The sequence below is a fragment of the Xyrauchen texanus genome, chromosome 46, assembly GCF_025860055.1.
Source record: "Xyrauchen texanus isolate HMW12.3.18 chromosome 46, RBS_HiC_50CHRs, whole genome shotgun sequence".
Classification (NCBI taxonomy): Eukaryota; Metazoa; Chordata; class Actinopteri; order Cypriniformes; family Catostomidae; genus Xyrauchen; species Xyrauchen texanus.
In genome coordinates, this window is record NC_068321.1 from 27,032,530 (window position 1) to 27,049,875 (window position 17,346).

Genomic DNA, 17,346 nt, shown 5'->3' on the forward strand with positions numbered 1-17,346 from the left:
TAAATACCAACAGTGGCATTATTTAAACAAACTGGCATTTAAAGGGTTAAAATACTCAAAATGAATAAATATTTGGTAGTTATGATCAGGCCTGATGTTGGTTAAATTAACTAATTGAAAGTGGAAAATAATATTTATATCTAATATTATTATGGCAGTTTTTGTGGCCATTTTGTTCCTCTAAGAACCTCTTGAGTAACTTTTTTATTTTTTTTTTATTATCACACAAGGGTAAATGAAAGGGATCAATTATGTTTATTATACTGTAACTAGCCAGATGAGAAACTGTACTATCATACTTTCACCACAAGAGGCTGTCCTTTACCTGATTTGTCCTTTTGCCTTATAATGAAGATAAGCTGCTTTTATCCAATATTGTCCAGTTCCTGGGCATATTTTTGATCCACCAAATAATAAACATGTGTACAGTTAATTTCCAGGGTATGGGTGTTAAATTTTTGTTAAATGTAAAGTAATTATTATATTATTTTCAACTGTGTTTTGGTAATAAAGGCTTGGAATACAGTTAATTTAGCTAGATAATGGCTGATAAGCATAACCAATGTAAAAATTGTGTATAAGTTAAGTACCTCGAGCATTTTGTCCTTACGATGAGAAAAGACGTTGGTTTGTACTCTTCCTGATGCACAGATTCGAGAGGGGGCGCTTAATTTTAGCAGCTTGATTGCTGGAAAATAAACTAAACCTATCATTTGTTGTGTGAACTTACTTTATTTCGCTTTTCTGAGAGCCATGTATCATTTAAAATGAGAAAATTGCGTCTGTTTTAGCTCTCGAGGCCTGATTTTCTGCCCCTGAGGTACTTTTTTTTTGGCGCGCTTCTTTTTCCCCCGCCTCGAGCGATCAGGTGACCAGCGCAGGAATGAAAGCCGCGCATGCGTGAGGATTGTGCAGTTGCCATGGAAACCCCGCGTGAGAACTGAAGGCTGGACGAAAACCAATCTCACGAGAAAAGAAAAACAACATACATTCATTGGGTGTGACCGTTGAAAATAGGTCCACATATTCCATCATATTTCAAAACGCGAAAAGCCATGTGTTTGAAATGGGTCATGTGACATGCGTTCGTTATTGAAGACTATGTGAGGGACCTTGTGGTGTCCTCGTGATGTTTTTGGCCGCTTAATATGCGAAGCACGTGCGCGATTAGAATTCCAGGCGCGAGCTCTCCCACCTACCCTGCAAGCGCGTGGTGTGCTAAAAACACAAACAGACACTGTAATAAGCCCACAGGAGCCTTTTTCCTTCTAAAATGATGTGTTCCGTTTATAATCAATGCAATTTATAATGCCCCTTCAAGAATATGAAATGGCATTAATAAGTTATAAAAAAAAATCAAATGGTATTTACCATGGTTACTATATTAATTTACCATGCTATTTACATGTTACATCAAATAACATATTGGTGCTAATGGTACATGTCCAAAATGCATGGTAATACAATTTTAGTTAATGTTATTACAGTAAAACTGGTTACTTGGAGCTAGTTTATTAAAGATTCAGTATCTTATCTTACCCTGATAGTACACGTACATCACCAAGATGTCTATTTTAGGTGTGCGTTTACATCTGGAAGACATTTTTTTTAGGTTGTTTGCTCATCTGCATTTACATCTATAAAACATTTCCTCTTGGATGTCAATAAGACATTCATCAGATGTCTTTGAGACATATAAGATTTGGAATGTTTGTAAATCTGATCAGATTTTAATGTAATGTGATGCTTTCCAGATGAAATGCTTGTAAACATACATTTCAGAGATGTACGTGTGCTATCTGGGCAGGGGCATTTCTAGGATTTGAAACATCAGGGATATTGGTATAGGTGGAACTGGAGCCAGCTGGTATGCGATAGTTGGCATGTGTAAACCTCACTCCCCTGTCCTTGAGGCGCACTAACGACTGATTCTAGAGGATGTAGCCTTTAGCCTCTTTGTTAGCGCACCTGCCTCCCATGCCGGCTGATGCCAGTTCGAATCCCACTTGCAGCTGGTCGAGCAGGACCAGTTACAGTGGTGCCATGACTCGGATGGGAGTGACGTTTATAGGAGGGTGAGTGTAACGGGAGTCAGCTGGTATGTGATAGCTGTGCGGTATGTGTAAACCTCACTCCCCTGTCCTCGAGGCGCACTAGTGACTGATGCTAGAGACAGTAGCCTTTAGCCTCCTAGTTAGCGCACCTGCCTCACCGCTCGGAGCTGGTCGAGCAGGACCGGTTACAGTGGTGCCGTGACCCTGATGGGAGTGACGTTTATAGGGGGGTGAGTGTAACGGGAGTCAGCTGGTATGTGATAACTGTGCGGTATGTGTAAACCTCACTCCCTGACCTCGAGGCGCACTAGCGACTGATGCTAGAGGCTGTAACCTTTAACCTCCTCATTTGCATGCCTGTTATGTCCCCTGGAATAAACGCCCCCTTTTGGAGTTGGTGCAACCGCCTTTTGGAATAATCACGCCCCCTTTGGTAGATCCCGCCCCATTTGGAAATCTCCGGCCGGCAGCTATACGTACTTGGACCTGTCTGAGCACTTCATTGAAAATAATCGACTCAAACGAGTTCTTAATTGGCGAATCAGACATAGTTAATGCGACAGTATTCTAATCTACAACGATTTAGCCAGTAAACAATCCGTCTTCAGTAAATAACTACATTTGCTCTATAATTCCCACTTCAGTTTCACTTCCGAACATAAAACAATAGGGGCTAGACTAAAATCAATCGGAGCTCGAGCCCCAAATTTGTCCTAGCAACACCCCACATCATTTCATTTTAATAAAAGCATATTTATTACATTATATATTACTTTTTTGTTTACCTGATTATTATGTATTTGCTAAGTGCTGCTGATGACCCTGATGGCATGCCTGCATCACTCAGACCTCTGTTTGATGTGTGTGTGTGTGTGTGTGTGTGTGTGTGTGTGTGTGTGTGTGTGTTTACAATATACCTATAACACGCATGCCAATCAGTGTGTCTCAATGTCAATAAGACATTCATCAGATGTCTTTGAGACGTTTATGATTTAGAATGTGATCTTTTTAAGATGTTTATCAGATGTTAATTGGCTTGTGATGCTTTCCAGATGAAAAGATCTAAAACAGGCAACTCGGAGATGTACGTGTGCTATCTGGAGACCTACAGATGAGGACAAAAAGAGGATAATGTGAGAGGAAGTGGAATTACACAAGGGGTTCGCAGGTACATCCGCTCACGTCCTTGACTGCAGAAGCAGCAGTGGTTACACTGAGAGGAGGCGGGGTTAACGGAACAAGCCACGCCCCTCTTTGCGACCGTACGGCGGAGCAACAAGTCGCAACCGGTCCGTTTTATTTCACGTTGCTTGAGCGCACCGTAGCTTTCACAGCTTGAAGCATAAAGAAGCGAATTGCTTTCGATGTTTTGCTGTTTATATTCGATAGTCACATCTGAATTCACTCAAGTGACCTTGATGGAGACATACATCAGCCGTGTTTGTTATGAAATGACGGACTGGATTTCTCTTTGAAGGTAAGCCCGCTTTCATATTTATTATTGAATAATATTGGCTTTTAGTGGAAGATACTAGATTTATCATAATTGTAAAGCGATTCTAAATGAAACATGTGATGGTACATCCATGGCATTACTCTCTGCCACGTTTGCAGTGTTTTCATTACAATACGAGCTCAGTTCAGTCGAAACACTTTATAACAACCTTCATTGATATTAATAGGTCATGAACAACAGTTAGATTTGGCTATATAATGCTTAACAGATCAATACTTCATGTACATTCATATATGAGTAGCCAATAAATGAAAATATATTAATCACATGTAATTAACCCTTGTGCGTCAATAACAATTCCTTAGAGGACAAAATGTCTAGGTCAAAAAACTGCCATAATAATATATTTTAATATTATTTTCCACATTCAGTGAGTTCATTTTTTTAACCAACACCAGTCCTGATCATAATTACCAAATATTCATTCATTTTCAGGATTTTGACCCTTTAAATGCGTGTTTGTTTACATAATGCCACTGTTGTTTTACACACACACACACACACACACACACACACACACACACACACAATTTTATCTGCATCATGTATTCAGCTGTCCTGCAGGTCTCTATAATACAGTAAACCGAGAATAGGGGAAAAGTTTGTATTTGCTCCATAGGATAAACATGAGGAAAATGGCGCCATCTGGTGGAACATATTAAACATGTAAATGTTGAAGCCAGAGCTCCAGAATGGAAGTATAATATCATATAATTCATGATTTTATGATGCATTAGATGCATTATAGCAACTGAGGTTGAAATATCAAAATTCCCCCAAAAATACACAACTTTGGCAATATTTATGGTGTTGGCGTTAACGGCCAAAATGATCGAAAGAACAAAAATGAAAAGATAAAAAATGTCCTGAAGGTCGCACAAGGGTTAAAGCTGTTTATGAACATGAATGATCTGTTAAGCATTATATAATGTGTGTGGTCACACTTTGTCACAGTGTTCATGTTAACAAGTGATTAATACTATTAACTGTAATCGTGGAGCTGCTGTACTGTAGTTATTACTAATAGGAACATTTATAATGAGTAACACACAAAGTGTTACTAAGTTGTTATAAAGTGTTACCTACATTTTGCATATCGTTTTTGTTCTGTATTTTGTTTGATATATTCTTACCAATCAAACTAGTGCTTGTTTTTACTTTTGAATTACATTAAGGCTGCATTATATTATAATTGGCGAGTTATTTACATGTATATTACGTGTATAACACAAGTTTAATTTAATTGACTGTATTTGTGGCATAATGTTGATTACCACAAAAATAATTTCTGGAAAGATAGCAACAATCGAGGTTACGGTGAAACACTTATAATGCCGTTTTTTTAAGGTTGTTTTAGCGTTTATAGCGTTATGTTGTTGTCATGGCAACTAAGTTGTAAAATTGTTTATATCTTTCCACAGAAAGTGGTTTTATTACAGTAAAATCATATTGTTTATGTCTTGTGTCTGTGCTACAGATGGACCCCCATTGACTTCCATTGTAAGTGTCTCACTGGAACACACATTTGTGCTTTTATTTAAGAAAAGGAGGGTAGAAATTAGTTTTTGGGTAATCAACGTTATGCCATTAATGCTGTTGATTGTGCTTAACTTGTATTGATCCCGGAATATTCCTTAAAAGCCAGTTCATGGGGGCTGTTAACCATGTTTGCTAAAAGACTGAACTAAAAAATGCTAAAGATAAATAACAATTGGAGTTTTATTTCGTTAATGCATTTTCATGTTGTCTTAAAGGCTCGAACAGCCACTGGGTAACTTAAGTAGAGTTGCGGAAAGTAATTTAACGCCTCTTTTATGTAGAATGCGACTGATGCTTTGATTCGTCTACAACCATTTTCACTTGACGTGATATCCGTCTCCATATGCTCAAAAGCACACCAAGCCCTTTGCTTTGACTGTAATGGTGTTTGTCTTTGGATAAGTTACACAACCTTGGACAGAAATAAAGGCAGACTGTCCATTTCTCCTATGACGTGGACTTTTGAAGACGGGTTTCCAATGCTGTTGACAATTGTTGACCCCTGACACTTCTTTAGAGAGCTTACACCCCCCCCCTTCCCTTTTGTGTACATTATGGCTATAATTAGTATCTATTATTAAAAACGAATCTTAACAGGAGGATATTACTGCATTAGGCAAGAGTAATGCTCCGCAGACTATGATCTGATGTGTGGTAATGTGTTTGCTGTGTACACGTAGCGTTTGACCGATTATCTTGTCGCAGTGACAGTGGAATATGTGGCTTTGTGGTCAGATCGGCTACTTTTACTGCTGGAATGAGATATCAAACAGTAATGTTTGGGTCCTGTTTCAAAAGCAAATATTATGCATGTTTGTGTTTTCGGAAACTGTACACAATCCACCTCCATGCACACACGTATTCACATATTGGCAACATGCTAAAAACAGTTATTTATGTGTATGTGTAGATGCTTAGATGACCTCATTTGGGGACATTTTTGACTTTGTGTAATTTTGCATTTTGAGTCAGATTCAAACGTAGGCTGGCTACATGATCAGCACTGCTCAATGCGTCTGAACTGCTGAGCCACGACTCAACTTTCAGAAAAATAAGGCTGGGCATAGAAATGCATCAATTCTTGGACTATAAACTCTTCAGACATGTTTAGTAAGTTCTGTTTTCTGTTTTGTGCAGTTGTTTTGTGTTCTGTTGTCACTATCGCTGTTTTTAGATAAACAAAACGAGTTTTCACTTGAACGCCCCAATGTCGTGAGGGGTGCGTGAAGTGTTGCTCTCGTGCCATTGCATGAACGCACACAGGAAATCAACTGTCCATGAACATTTACACGTAGATTTCAGTTTGTTTCTCATCAAATCTTATCGTATACTTTCATAACAATCATGAGTCTCATGAATAATTAATTAGGCCTAGTCCACACGGATACGTTTTCGTTTGTAAGCGCATCTTTTTCTCTCCGTTTTGGCCATCCGTCCACACCGAGACAGCGTTTTTGTCCGCGAAAACGGAGCTTTTTGAAAACGCACTCCAAAGTGGATACGTTTGAAAACGCCGTTTTGGCGTCGTAGTGTGGACTGTGAAAACGGATGCTTTGTAAAACGATGACGCATATTTAGTCATGTGATCTATCCAACCAAAACAATCAAGATGGCAGCCGGCCTGTGTTATAGCGGCGCTGTTGTGCCCGATACTCACTTTGATAGTGATGTTAAAAAATAAATGTTACTTTGTACAACCTTCACATTGCGTTCCTTCAGAGGCGACGGGAAATTACTCGGAATTGGCGTCCGGCGACGCAACACGAGGACGATTGCGTTTCACACCGTATATGCAGTGGTATTTTCCGCATGCGCAGTGACACGATTGCGTCTCTGTTTAAGCGTCTTAAGTGTGGACGAGCAACTTTTGGAAAACGCTTGAAAACGCTAGTGTGAACGAAGAGCGTTTGGAAACGAAAACGCCATTTTCAATAGTATCCAGTATTAATGTAGACGTAGCCTAAGACTTCTGAATTATACTTTTGTATAAGCACAAAATTTATTCGCAATTTCTCCCTTTGTGTTCAGAAAAAGAAATAAAGTAATATGGGGTTATAACAACACAGGGATGAGTAAATAATGACTGAATTTTCATTTCCATTCAAATAACAGAAAATTGAGTGTATCAGTTTGATTCACTGGATTGAATTTAGCAAATTTTGTGCATTTCTTACATTTTGGCGCATTTCGCAAATTTTGTCTTGGCTCAGACAGGAGGTTATGAAGAAATGAGGAGCAATGCTACACTATTTAATTTTTCTAACAGGGCTTGGTTGTGCATTGACAATATTTATACACCAGGTGTGGCTTACATACATGTCAATGCGTCTCTGCCTCTTTCAGTCGAGCATGCATGCGTCTTTGCTAGTAATGCGTGGGTGTGATGTTGCATAAATCTTTGTTCGCCTCCTACCCACCGTTAGGCATCGCTGACTGTATATGCAATCTCACATTCAGTAATGCCATTAATAAATAGCTGAATGTCAGTCATTGTTGGTCTGGTGCATAGACGCAAGCTGTCGCTTTCTAATGCAGAGTGAGGTGTGGGCGTTGATATTTCCTTATATTTGCATTATTTCCAAATCATGCTTCCTTGTAGATCTCATTCTGCCAGTTTATCTTCTTGACAAGTCACTGTCTAGACACGTTCTACGTGCAAAGAACTAGTCCTTATTGTTATTAATTTTGTATTAGTGGTGTTTAATAAATCAATCATCACTACTAATTTTGCTCATAGTTTGGGTAAATCATTTGAACAAGCCTCTAACTTACTGTAACCACAAGAGCTTTCACTTTCAAGAACACCTGTTGTACAGGTACAGTACCTTGATTGCCCAATTATATACATGCTGTGGCATTTATAACACCTTAAAAGAATTGTCCAAGTTCAGAAGAAGTTAACCTCAATCGACAGCATTTGTGGCTTATTGTTGATCACCACAACAATTCATTTCGACTCGTCCCTCCTTTAAAATAAGCATAAATGGAGGTGACAGTTTGCACAAACAGTTTACAAAACAGGCACTGTTGGCTGACATCACTCGACGTGAGTGTTGTATACTGGTAATACATCGACATATGATCATTTACACCGTAATCACCGGGGAAAGAGCCGCAGTTGAGCCGAAACTGAACACACTCCCTTTAGTTTTTTAATCAGGCACTCAGTGCTGATTCGGACAGGCATTAAACAATTCCTAAAGCGATTGGGGTGTTCATTGGCAACGATATGTTTCCCTACTCCGCTGACGAAGATGTGTGATTTCCGTCATTGTACATTGAAGGATGTGCTAAAGCTTTGGCAATGTCACACGCCTACAACGTATACGGAAGTGGTGGCAAAAACACTGGCGCCAACCTATAACTGAACGTGGAGATGACCCAACAGTCCTCAAAAAGTTATCTGTTACCTTTAAATGTATGGGCTTGGGTATCTCAGCGAGTATTGACGCTAACTATCACACCTGGAGACGTGAGTTTGATTCCAGGGCGTGCTGAGTGACTCCAGCCAGATCCCCTTAGCAACCAAATTGGCCCAGTTGCTAGGGAGGGTAGAGTCACATGGGGTAACCTCCTCGTGATCGCTATAATGTGGTTCTCGCTCTCGGTGGGGCGTGTGGTGAGTTGTGAGTGGATGCCGCGGAGAATAGCGTGAAGCCTCCACACACGCTACGTCTCCACGGTAACGCGCTCAACATGTCACGTGATGAGATGCGCGGATTGACGGTCTCAGACGCGGAGGCAACTGAGATTCGGCCACCGCCACCCGGATTAAGGCGAGTCACTACGCATTGGGAATTGGCCGTTACAAATTGGGAAAAAAAAATGTGATTGGTTTATTAGTGCTGGCGGATGATAAATCGTGAGAAATGATAAATCTTCGTTTTTCAACGTGTTGTTACATCGCGCGCACAATCAAGCATGCTAGCCTTTCGAAGTATACTCTTTTGATCGACATTGTACGGAAGTGTTCGAGGCATGCGCACTATGACTGCTTTACAACACTCCTATAGCACAGTCGACAAAGACACACAAAGACTGGCCGCGTGTCTAGTACAACTAGGCTGCACGGACACCATCCGAGACCTGACGAAATGTAATTTGCTTCATGCACATTGTGTGCGAGACGCACCGGCATGCAAAAAAACAAAGCATACTTTTTGAGCATGAGCACATAAGGATGTGTTCAACACATGTGCAGTGCAACTGCTTTATGATACTCTCTTTTAGCGCAGTCAACGGCAGGAGCATGTGCAGACGGCGCGCAGAGACGGACTGTCCGCGATTCTAGGAAAAACTAGGCTGCACGCGGACAGTCCATGCATGCACTACTGATGATGATATTTCCTTTAAGAGTGTGATGTTTTGTGTCAGTAAGCAACCACCTAACAACCAGCCTGAACATCCTAGCATTGTGATGAGTGAGTTGTAATTGGGCAAGCACCATTTTAATAACCTATGCTGCCCAATTTGTCTCCGGCTAACATGTTGGATTTTGTTTCAGTCAAGCTCTTGTTTTGGACACAAGCTTACGTTCTGGATGGACAAGTTTGTGATGTCTACGTTTGAATGTTGCATTTAAAAACTCTTGAAAGCATCTCGCCGCTCTGTGAACTTCTACAAAGCATTGTTTAATCCAGGTCTAGGTTGACGTTTCTGGTCTTTCGTTTACCTGAGAAATGAGCGCGTAGACGCCACAAACTCAGTCAAGGAATCCACATGCAACCTTTTGTTAGGCGTTTACCATGGTGATGCGAATGTCTCGTGTTAGTAAAATCTCACACCTGACTGAAGAGGTCTTAGTGAATGACTTCAAAGAATTGGAGCGTCTCAAGTCACATGGTGCATGAAAGAGAACTCTCAAAGCTCAAAAATTCAAGACTTTCCGGTCTCAACTTTCAGACCTTTTTCTGACTTTTAATAATTCCCTTTTTGCACTTGATGCAACCTGGTTTCAGGGAATCACGTTACTCTACCTACATTTCTGAAAATGTATTTTAAGCGAGTGGTGGTGGCGTAGTGGGCTAAAGCACAGCACTGGTAATCAGAAGGTTGCTGGTTCAATTCCCACAGCCACCACCATTGTGTCCTTGAGTAAGACACTTAACTCCAGGTTGCTCCGGGGGGATTGTCCCTGTAATAAGTGCACTGTAAGTCACGCTGGATAAAAGCATCTGCTAAAATGTAAATGTAAGCGGCTCATTGTGCGTTAAATGAACACTAGAGGCGCTACAACGACTTTCACTCAAAACACGATTAAAACGCCTTTAGATTTTCAGTTCAAAAACATGTAGTTTTCACTCAAATCTTATGACATCTAAACACTTTCACCAAAGCGTATGACTGATTTTATCATTTGCAATACAAATCCAACTACATTTACAAGCCTGTTCGAGTGCGATCAAATAGTGTGATAGCTCAACTGATAGAGCGCCTATCAGGAGTCTTATCAGTCTATCCGTCTGTCCCAAAATACCATTTGAACTTCAGCTTGTGACATTTTGAGCTGCTGTTCTGATCTATGAAATGTTTCAGAGCCTTTGCCATCATAAGAAACAGAAGCTGGAGTGACATCAAAAACATGCAACCCCCAGGAGATGTCTGCTGCCTCTTCCTGTTTGGGAATATTTATCCGGTCTGGGATCTTTTTAAAAGCTGAATGTTTTAAACCGTAGAAGACGAGACTGAAAAACACACTAGTGTGGTGGTTTTACTTTGGGAAACATTTTCAACAACGGCATAAATATTATATATTTTTTTGAGGTATAAAAGTGAAGATTTGGACTGTATAGTCTTCTGCGGTCTCTATGTTTTGATATCTTTTAATTATTATGTATATCTGCCTTATCTCTTGGTTGTTGGTCATATTTAACATGAATAAAGTCTTTATTAATGTAACTGGCAGGAACAGTACCATACAAGATTTTATCATTCGGCAGTTTTAACACTGTTAATTGAATATTTGTAGAACAATCTGACCTCTTATATTAAACTCAATATTATAATCTAGTCTTCGTTATTATGCCCCATTGAGAGCGAGAACCACTAATCACCACCACGAGGAGGTTACCCCATGTGACTCTACCCGCCCTAGCAACCGGGCCAATTTGGTTGGCTCGACTCCAGGTGTGATAGTCAGCGTCAATACTCTTTGAGATACCAAGACCCTCCCTAGCAACCGGGCCAATTTGGTTGCTAAGGAGACCTGACTGGAGTCACTCAGCACGCACTGGATTCAAACTCACGACTCCAGGTGTGATAGTCAGCGTCAATACTCGCTGAGATACCCAGACCCTCCCTAGCAACCGGGCCAATTTGGTTGCTAAGGAGACCTGACTGGAGTCACTCAGCACGCCCTGAATTCAAACTCACGACTCCTGGTGTGATAGTTAGCGTCGATACTCGCTGAGATACCCAGACCCTCCCTAGCAACCGGGCCAATTTGGTTGCTAAGGAGACCTGACTGGAGTCACTCAGCACGCCCTGAATTCAAACTCACGACTCCTGGTGTGATAGTCAGCGTCGATACTCGCTGAGATACCCAGACCCTCCCTAGCAACCGGGCCAATTTGGTTGCTAAGGAGACCTGACTGGAGTCACAAGAAACAACATGCAAATAAACTATAGCAAGTTTAACACATGAACGGGATGATTTAACTATTGTCATTTGGGATTGCTATTGAAACGATGTAAGTTGTGCGTCTATTTAGACTCGATAAGTGCATGAAAAATAAATATGTGTGGATTATGTGTTGCTCAATATGTTTGACAGCCAGTTGTGTTTCATTAAATGTCAGTGTGGAAGTAATGAATCCTGTTATAGATTAGTTGCATCATCTCTTTGATATATTAAAAATAAAACATCAAAGTTTATCGGAAAATATATTATTTTCTGTCATTTTCTAATCGTCTTTAAAATGTTTTAAAATTTGGACACTATCTGGGCATATTTTAGATCCATTTATATGTATATATATATATATATATATAAGTCCTGGGTCTCTAAAGTTTGGTGAAACACCCATGTATTTAAGGGTTAAATAAAAATAAACCCCTGGGATGTTAAATTGTCCGTAGTTGAAGAAACCGTTTCTTTTACCTGGGAGGAACCTCCTCCAGTCTTCTATTTTTAACCTTGTGCGGCCCCGTGTCCTCGTGCGTGGACGTTGTATTTTGGCTTTGCTACACGCAACGTGTAATTTAATTTTATTTATACTGACTGATCTCAGTTCAGGAGACACTGTGCTGTCAGTAAAGGGTTAAACTTTCAATGCACAGAGTCATGTGACCAAACAACATGGCGCTGACCACAGCTGAGTTTGTGTTTGGGAGAAACGCCAACGAAACTTAATCTAGTAAGAAACCTAATTACGTTTTTACATTGATACCTGTTTGAGTCAAAAGATTAGTCTCTAGATTCATCCGATGTGCCATTTGTAAAATTTGAGCGATTTATCGTGAAACGGCACGCTGTTAAACACAATGACCACGTACTTGGACTGTATGCTCAGTTTCAGTTTAAATATCCTATATTGACTGCTGCATTATCTAATTGCTGATGTAGTGTCTGTATCATGGATAAACATTCCTGGAAACATAATAAACAATTTGATGAAAAAAAATCTGACTTTCTGTAGCTTGGTATTATTTAGAATTTCACAACATAGTCGCACTGTCCACATTGAGGAGTACATCGATTTTCAGGAAAACGGTTTGGTCTTTTTTGCATGTTTCCTAGGGGCTATTAGCTACATATCAAAAATGGGAATGGAAAATGCACACAGCAGTCACGCAGGTGTTTCAGGATGTTTATCAATTAGTTGTTGGGGCCTTTTAAAGCATTCATGTCAGACATATGAGTGTTTGTGGTCAGTCACACCTCTATATTTAGTGCGGTATCGGATTGATCTCTCTCTCACACACACACACACACACGTCTCTCTCAGTTCTCTCATTCTCTCTTTGTCTTACATATGACTCTTGGTTGGCGAGCTATATTTAGCATCTGATCTGTGTGCGTGTGGCGAGGTGAGCTGTTATCACTTGCCCGAGCGTTTAAACGCTGTCAGCTCTTTTCTACTCAACAGAGAATGATTGAGGCCTCCACCTTCTTTCTATTGACGTATTTCCATCAAAAGCTGCTAAGATATATGGAATAGCTCACCCAACCCATATGCCAATCCAAACTGATTTTTCTTCTTCCGTGAAACACAAAAAGAGGTGCTTGTCACAAAGAAAGCTGCTCTTTTCCATATGACGAAAGTTTCAAGTGGCAGTCCAAAAAAATCACCATCCACGTTACATCCACTCGTATGTAAATCAAAAGGTTGGACATTCTGCCTAACATTTTACAGTCAATACAGGTTTGGAGCAACACATGAGTGAGTAAATGATGACAGAATTTTCAATTGTGGGTGCACTGTCCCTTTAAGGCTGCTGTTACCGTAGGAAAATGTGCCTCTGGTGTTTTAAATCGGACAAAAGCACTTTTTAAAATGTGTGTCGGATATCTAATGTCAGGGAAATCCAAGATATAAAAAAGGACAACGCATTCTTCTTCAACAAAACATTTGACTGAAATTACAGGAAGGGTTTTTCAGGATTATCAGATCTGAATCACTTTTCTAGGTCAGTCCGTCTTGAATTTGAAATGTTGCTTATTATGCTGCCTTAGAAGGCCGCTGACTATATAGGCGATGTATAAGTGCATACGAATAAATATGTGTAGATTATGTGTTGCTCAATATGTTTGACAGTTGTGTTTCATTAAATTTCAGTGTGGATCACTAGGTTTCGGAGCCCATATTTGTTGTTCTTTTTCTAAACAGATCATTATGACGGGGCTCATCGATCAGGGTGATGACATCTGCTTGGTGACCCCAATAGAGCTGATGGACCCTCAGAAAGAGGACGACCCCCAATGCCCCACCCACTTCAGACAGAGTCTCATGTAAGTGACGATATGTCCTTCCGTTCAAGAGTTTTAACCATTTAAGCAATAGTGGGCATCCCCACTTTGTACGTTTTGGTGTACTGTTGCAACAGTGCATCAAAAGTTCAAAATTATTTTGATAATTATTGAGATTGGGACTCCTGGGAACCTTTCTGCACTGATTTGGTTCCGATTGTGTAAACAGCCTTGGACTAGTTCAAATAAAAGTTGATTGGTTGATGGCGGCCATGTTTTTCAAGATATGCGATTGTCTTCATAGAACCTGATGGGACCTTGGACAAAGACTTTGCATGCAAAATTTCAAGACGATGGGACCTACGGTTCCATCGTTAGAGCCATTCTTTGATTTTTAATTATTATAGCGCCACCAAGAGGCAGAGATACAAAATGCCCTCAGAATGACCCCTTACATATGTGTACCAAATTTGGTGATAAAATCTCATTCTATTCAAGAGTTATAACCGTTGTAGTAAAAGTGGCCACGCCCCCTACGTACGTTTTGGTGTACCTTTGCAATGATAAATCGAAAGTTCAAACATTTTTGATAAATATTAATATTGGGACTCCAGACAATTATTCTGCACTTGTGTGGTTCCGATCGGGCGGACGGCCTAGGACTAGTTCGAAAAAGTATTTTTGATAAATAATCTTAAATATTTTATGAATTATTTGATTCACACAATTGGTTCTTGAGGCAAAGTTATTCAGAAAGAGGTCTATCATTTGATATGAATAATGTGTTTCTTTGTGAAAGCTGATTGGTTGATGGTGGCCATATTTTTCAAGATATGCGATTGTCCTCATAGACCTTGATGGCACATTGGCAAAAGACACTGCATGCAACATTTCAAATCGTTCGGACCAACGGTTCCATAGTTAGAGCCAATTTTTATATTTGTAATTATTATAGCGCCACCAAGTGGCAGAGGCACGTGTCCTCAGAATGACCCCATACATAAGTGTGAAAAAGTTGGTGATAATATCTCAATCTGTTCAAAAGTTATAACTGTTTTAGTAAAAGTGGCCACGCCCACTACGTACGATTTAGTGTACCGTTTGACGATAAATCAAAAGTGCAAAATGCATTGATTGATCTGCATCGACATATCGATCAACCTCTTGTTTCAAATGTCTTTTATATATAGATTTAACTGTTTTTAATTTAACCCCAATAAAGTTTGTTCAAAAGTTAGTGTACTTGCTAACCAAGTGAAAAAAGTGTCACTTTTTATTGGCTGTCATTTCCAATCAAGCCAATCAAATTATGTGAAATTATATATTATATAATTGTGTGTATTTAGAACACATAAAACAACATTTTATTTTAAAAAATTGCTCCACGTTATCTTTGACAATCCGATGGAAATAGTACATCGGTCGCACTTTATATTAGGTGTCTTTAACTACTATGTACTAACATTTAAATACATACAATACAATGTACTTATTGTGTAACTACATGTTGTTCTGCAAAACTTTCAAGATTCACATGTTCTGCTACGGAGTTTGAGGTATGGATAGGTTTAGGGGTAAGACTTAGGGGTTAGGGTAAAGGCTAGGTTAAGGGTTTAGGGTAAGGGTTGGTCTAGGTTAAGGGTTTAGGGTAAGGGTTGGGTTGGGTTAGGTTAAGGGTTTAGGGTAAGGGTTGGGTTAGGTTAAGGGTTTAGGGTAAGGGTTGGGTTAGGTTAAGGGTTTAGGATAAGGGTTGGGCTAGGTTAAGGGTTGGGTTAGGTTAAGGGTTTAGGATAAGGGTTGGGCTAGGTTAAGGGTTTAGGATAAGGGTTGGGTTAGGTTAAGGGTTTAGGATAAGGGTTGGGCTAGGTTAAGGGTTTAGAGTAAGGGTTGGGCTAGGTTAAGGGTTTAGGATAAGGGTTGGGCTAGGTTAAGGGTTTAGGATAAGGGTTGGGCTAGGTTAAGGGTTTAGGATAAGGGTTGGGCTAGGTTAAGGGTTTAGGATAAGGGTTGGGCTAGGTTAAGGGTTTAGGATAAGGGTTGGGCTAGGTTAAGGGTTTAGGATAAGGGTTGGGCTAGGTTAAGGGTTTAGGATAAGGGTTGGGCTAGGTTAAGGGTTTAGGGTAAGGGTAAGGGTTGGGCTAGGTTAAGGGTTTAGGATAAGGGTTGGGCTAGGTTAAGGGTTTAGGATAAGGGTTGGGCTAGGTTAAGGGTTTAGGATAAGGGTTGGGCTAAGTTAAGGGTTTAGGATAAGGGTTGGGTTAGGTTAAGGGTTTAGGATAAGGGTTGGGCTAGGTTAAGGTGTAAGGGTTGGGCTAGGTTAAGGGTTTAGGATAAGGGTTGGGCTAGGTTAAGGGTTTAGGATAAGGGTTGGGCTAGGTTAAGGGTTTAGGATAAGGGTTGGGCTAGGTTAAGGGTTTAGGATAAGGGTTGGGCTAGGTTAAGGGTTTAGGGTAAGGGTTGGGCTAGGTTAAGGGTTTAGGATAAGGGTTGGGCTAGGTTAAGGGTTTAGGATAAGGGTTGGGCTAGGTTAAGGGTTTAGGATAAGGGTTGGGCTAGGTTAGGGTTAGGATAGGTTAGGTTAGGGTTTAGGATAAGGGTTGGGCTAGGTTAAGGGTTTAGGGTAAGGGTTGGGCTAAGTTAAGGGTTTAGGGAAAGGGTTGGGCTAGGTTAAGGGTTTAGGATAAGGGTTGGGCTAGGTTAAGGGTTTAGGATAAGGGTTGGGCTAGGTTAAGGGTTTAGGATAAGGGTTGGGCTAGGTTAAGGGTTTAGGATAAGGGTTGGGCTAGGTTAAGGGTTTAGGATAAGGGTTGGGCTAGGTAAAGAGTTGGGTTGGGATGTGTTAGGTTAAGGGTTAACCGTGTAACTACAGATGTAACTAAATGCAGGTATTTTAAATGTAAGTACAATGCAACAAACAGATATATAAATAATAAATACATTGTAGCAAATGCGTAAGTACATAGTAGTTAAAGACACATGATATAAAGTTGGTCTAGTAATCTAAGCACTATTAGCATGCTGTTTTCTAACATTTTATGATTTGGGACAGGCTAATCCGAGTTTTATGTACTAGTATGAGATTCAGCCGCACATTCCGTGTTTAACAACTCTAAAACACTTCCTGTAGTCGTATTAACAGCTGCACTATAAAATCCCAGACATTCTGTCTGTAATATGTCAATATTATTAAAGAAGTGCTGAGTTTATTTTCAGTCTTTTTACTCCCTGCTCATACAAGTTTGATCTTGTCCTCTGACGGGTTTCTGGATCAGGGTTGGGTCGCGGTTCATACAGAACGCACGCTTCCATTCAGACTGTTTGCTCAAACA

The 17,346-nt window shown here is 40.2% G+C and overlaps 2 protein-coding genes across 3 annotated transcripts in view; both read left to right on the forward strand.

Moving 5' to 3' along the window:
• The window catches only part of LOC127638174 (neuronal acetylcholine receptor subunit alpha-7), a 320,680-nt gene that overhangs the window by 233,152 nt on the left and 70,182 nt on the right, over nt 1-17,346 (forward strand). The window lies entirely within an intron of this gene.
• Nucleotides 3,323-17,346, forward strand: part of LOC127638185 (GRAM domain-containing protein 2A-like) — a 40,702-nt gene continuing 26,678 nt past the window's right edge. Inside the window, exons 1-2 of the mRNA XM_052119609.1 lie at nt 3,323-3,531; nt 13,938-14,059. Of these exons, the coding sequence (XP_051975569.1) occupies nt 13,944-14,059 (116 nt within the window). The 5' untranslated portion in view covers nt 3,323-3,531; nt 13,938-13,943. The remainder of the gene's footprint in view (nt 3,532-13,937; nt 14,060-17,346) is intronic.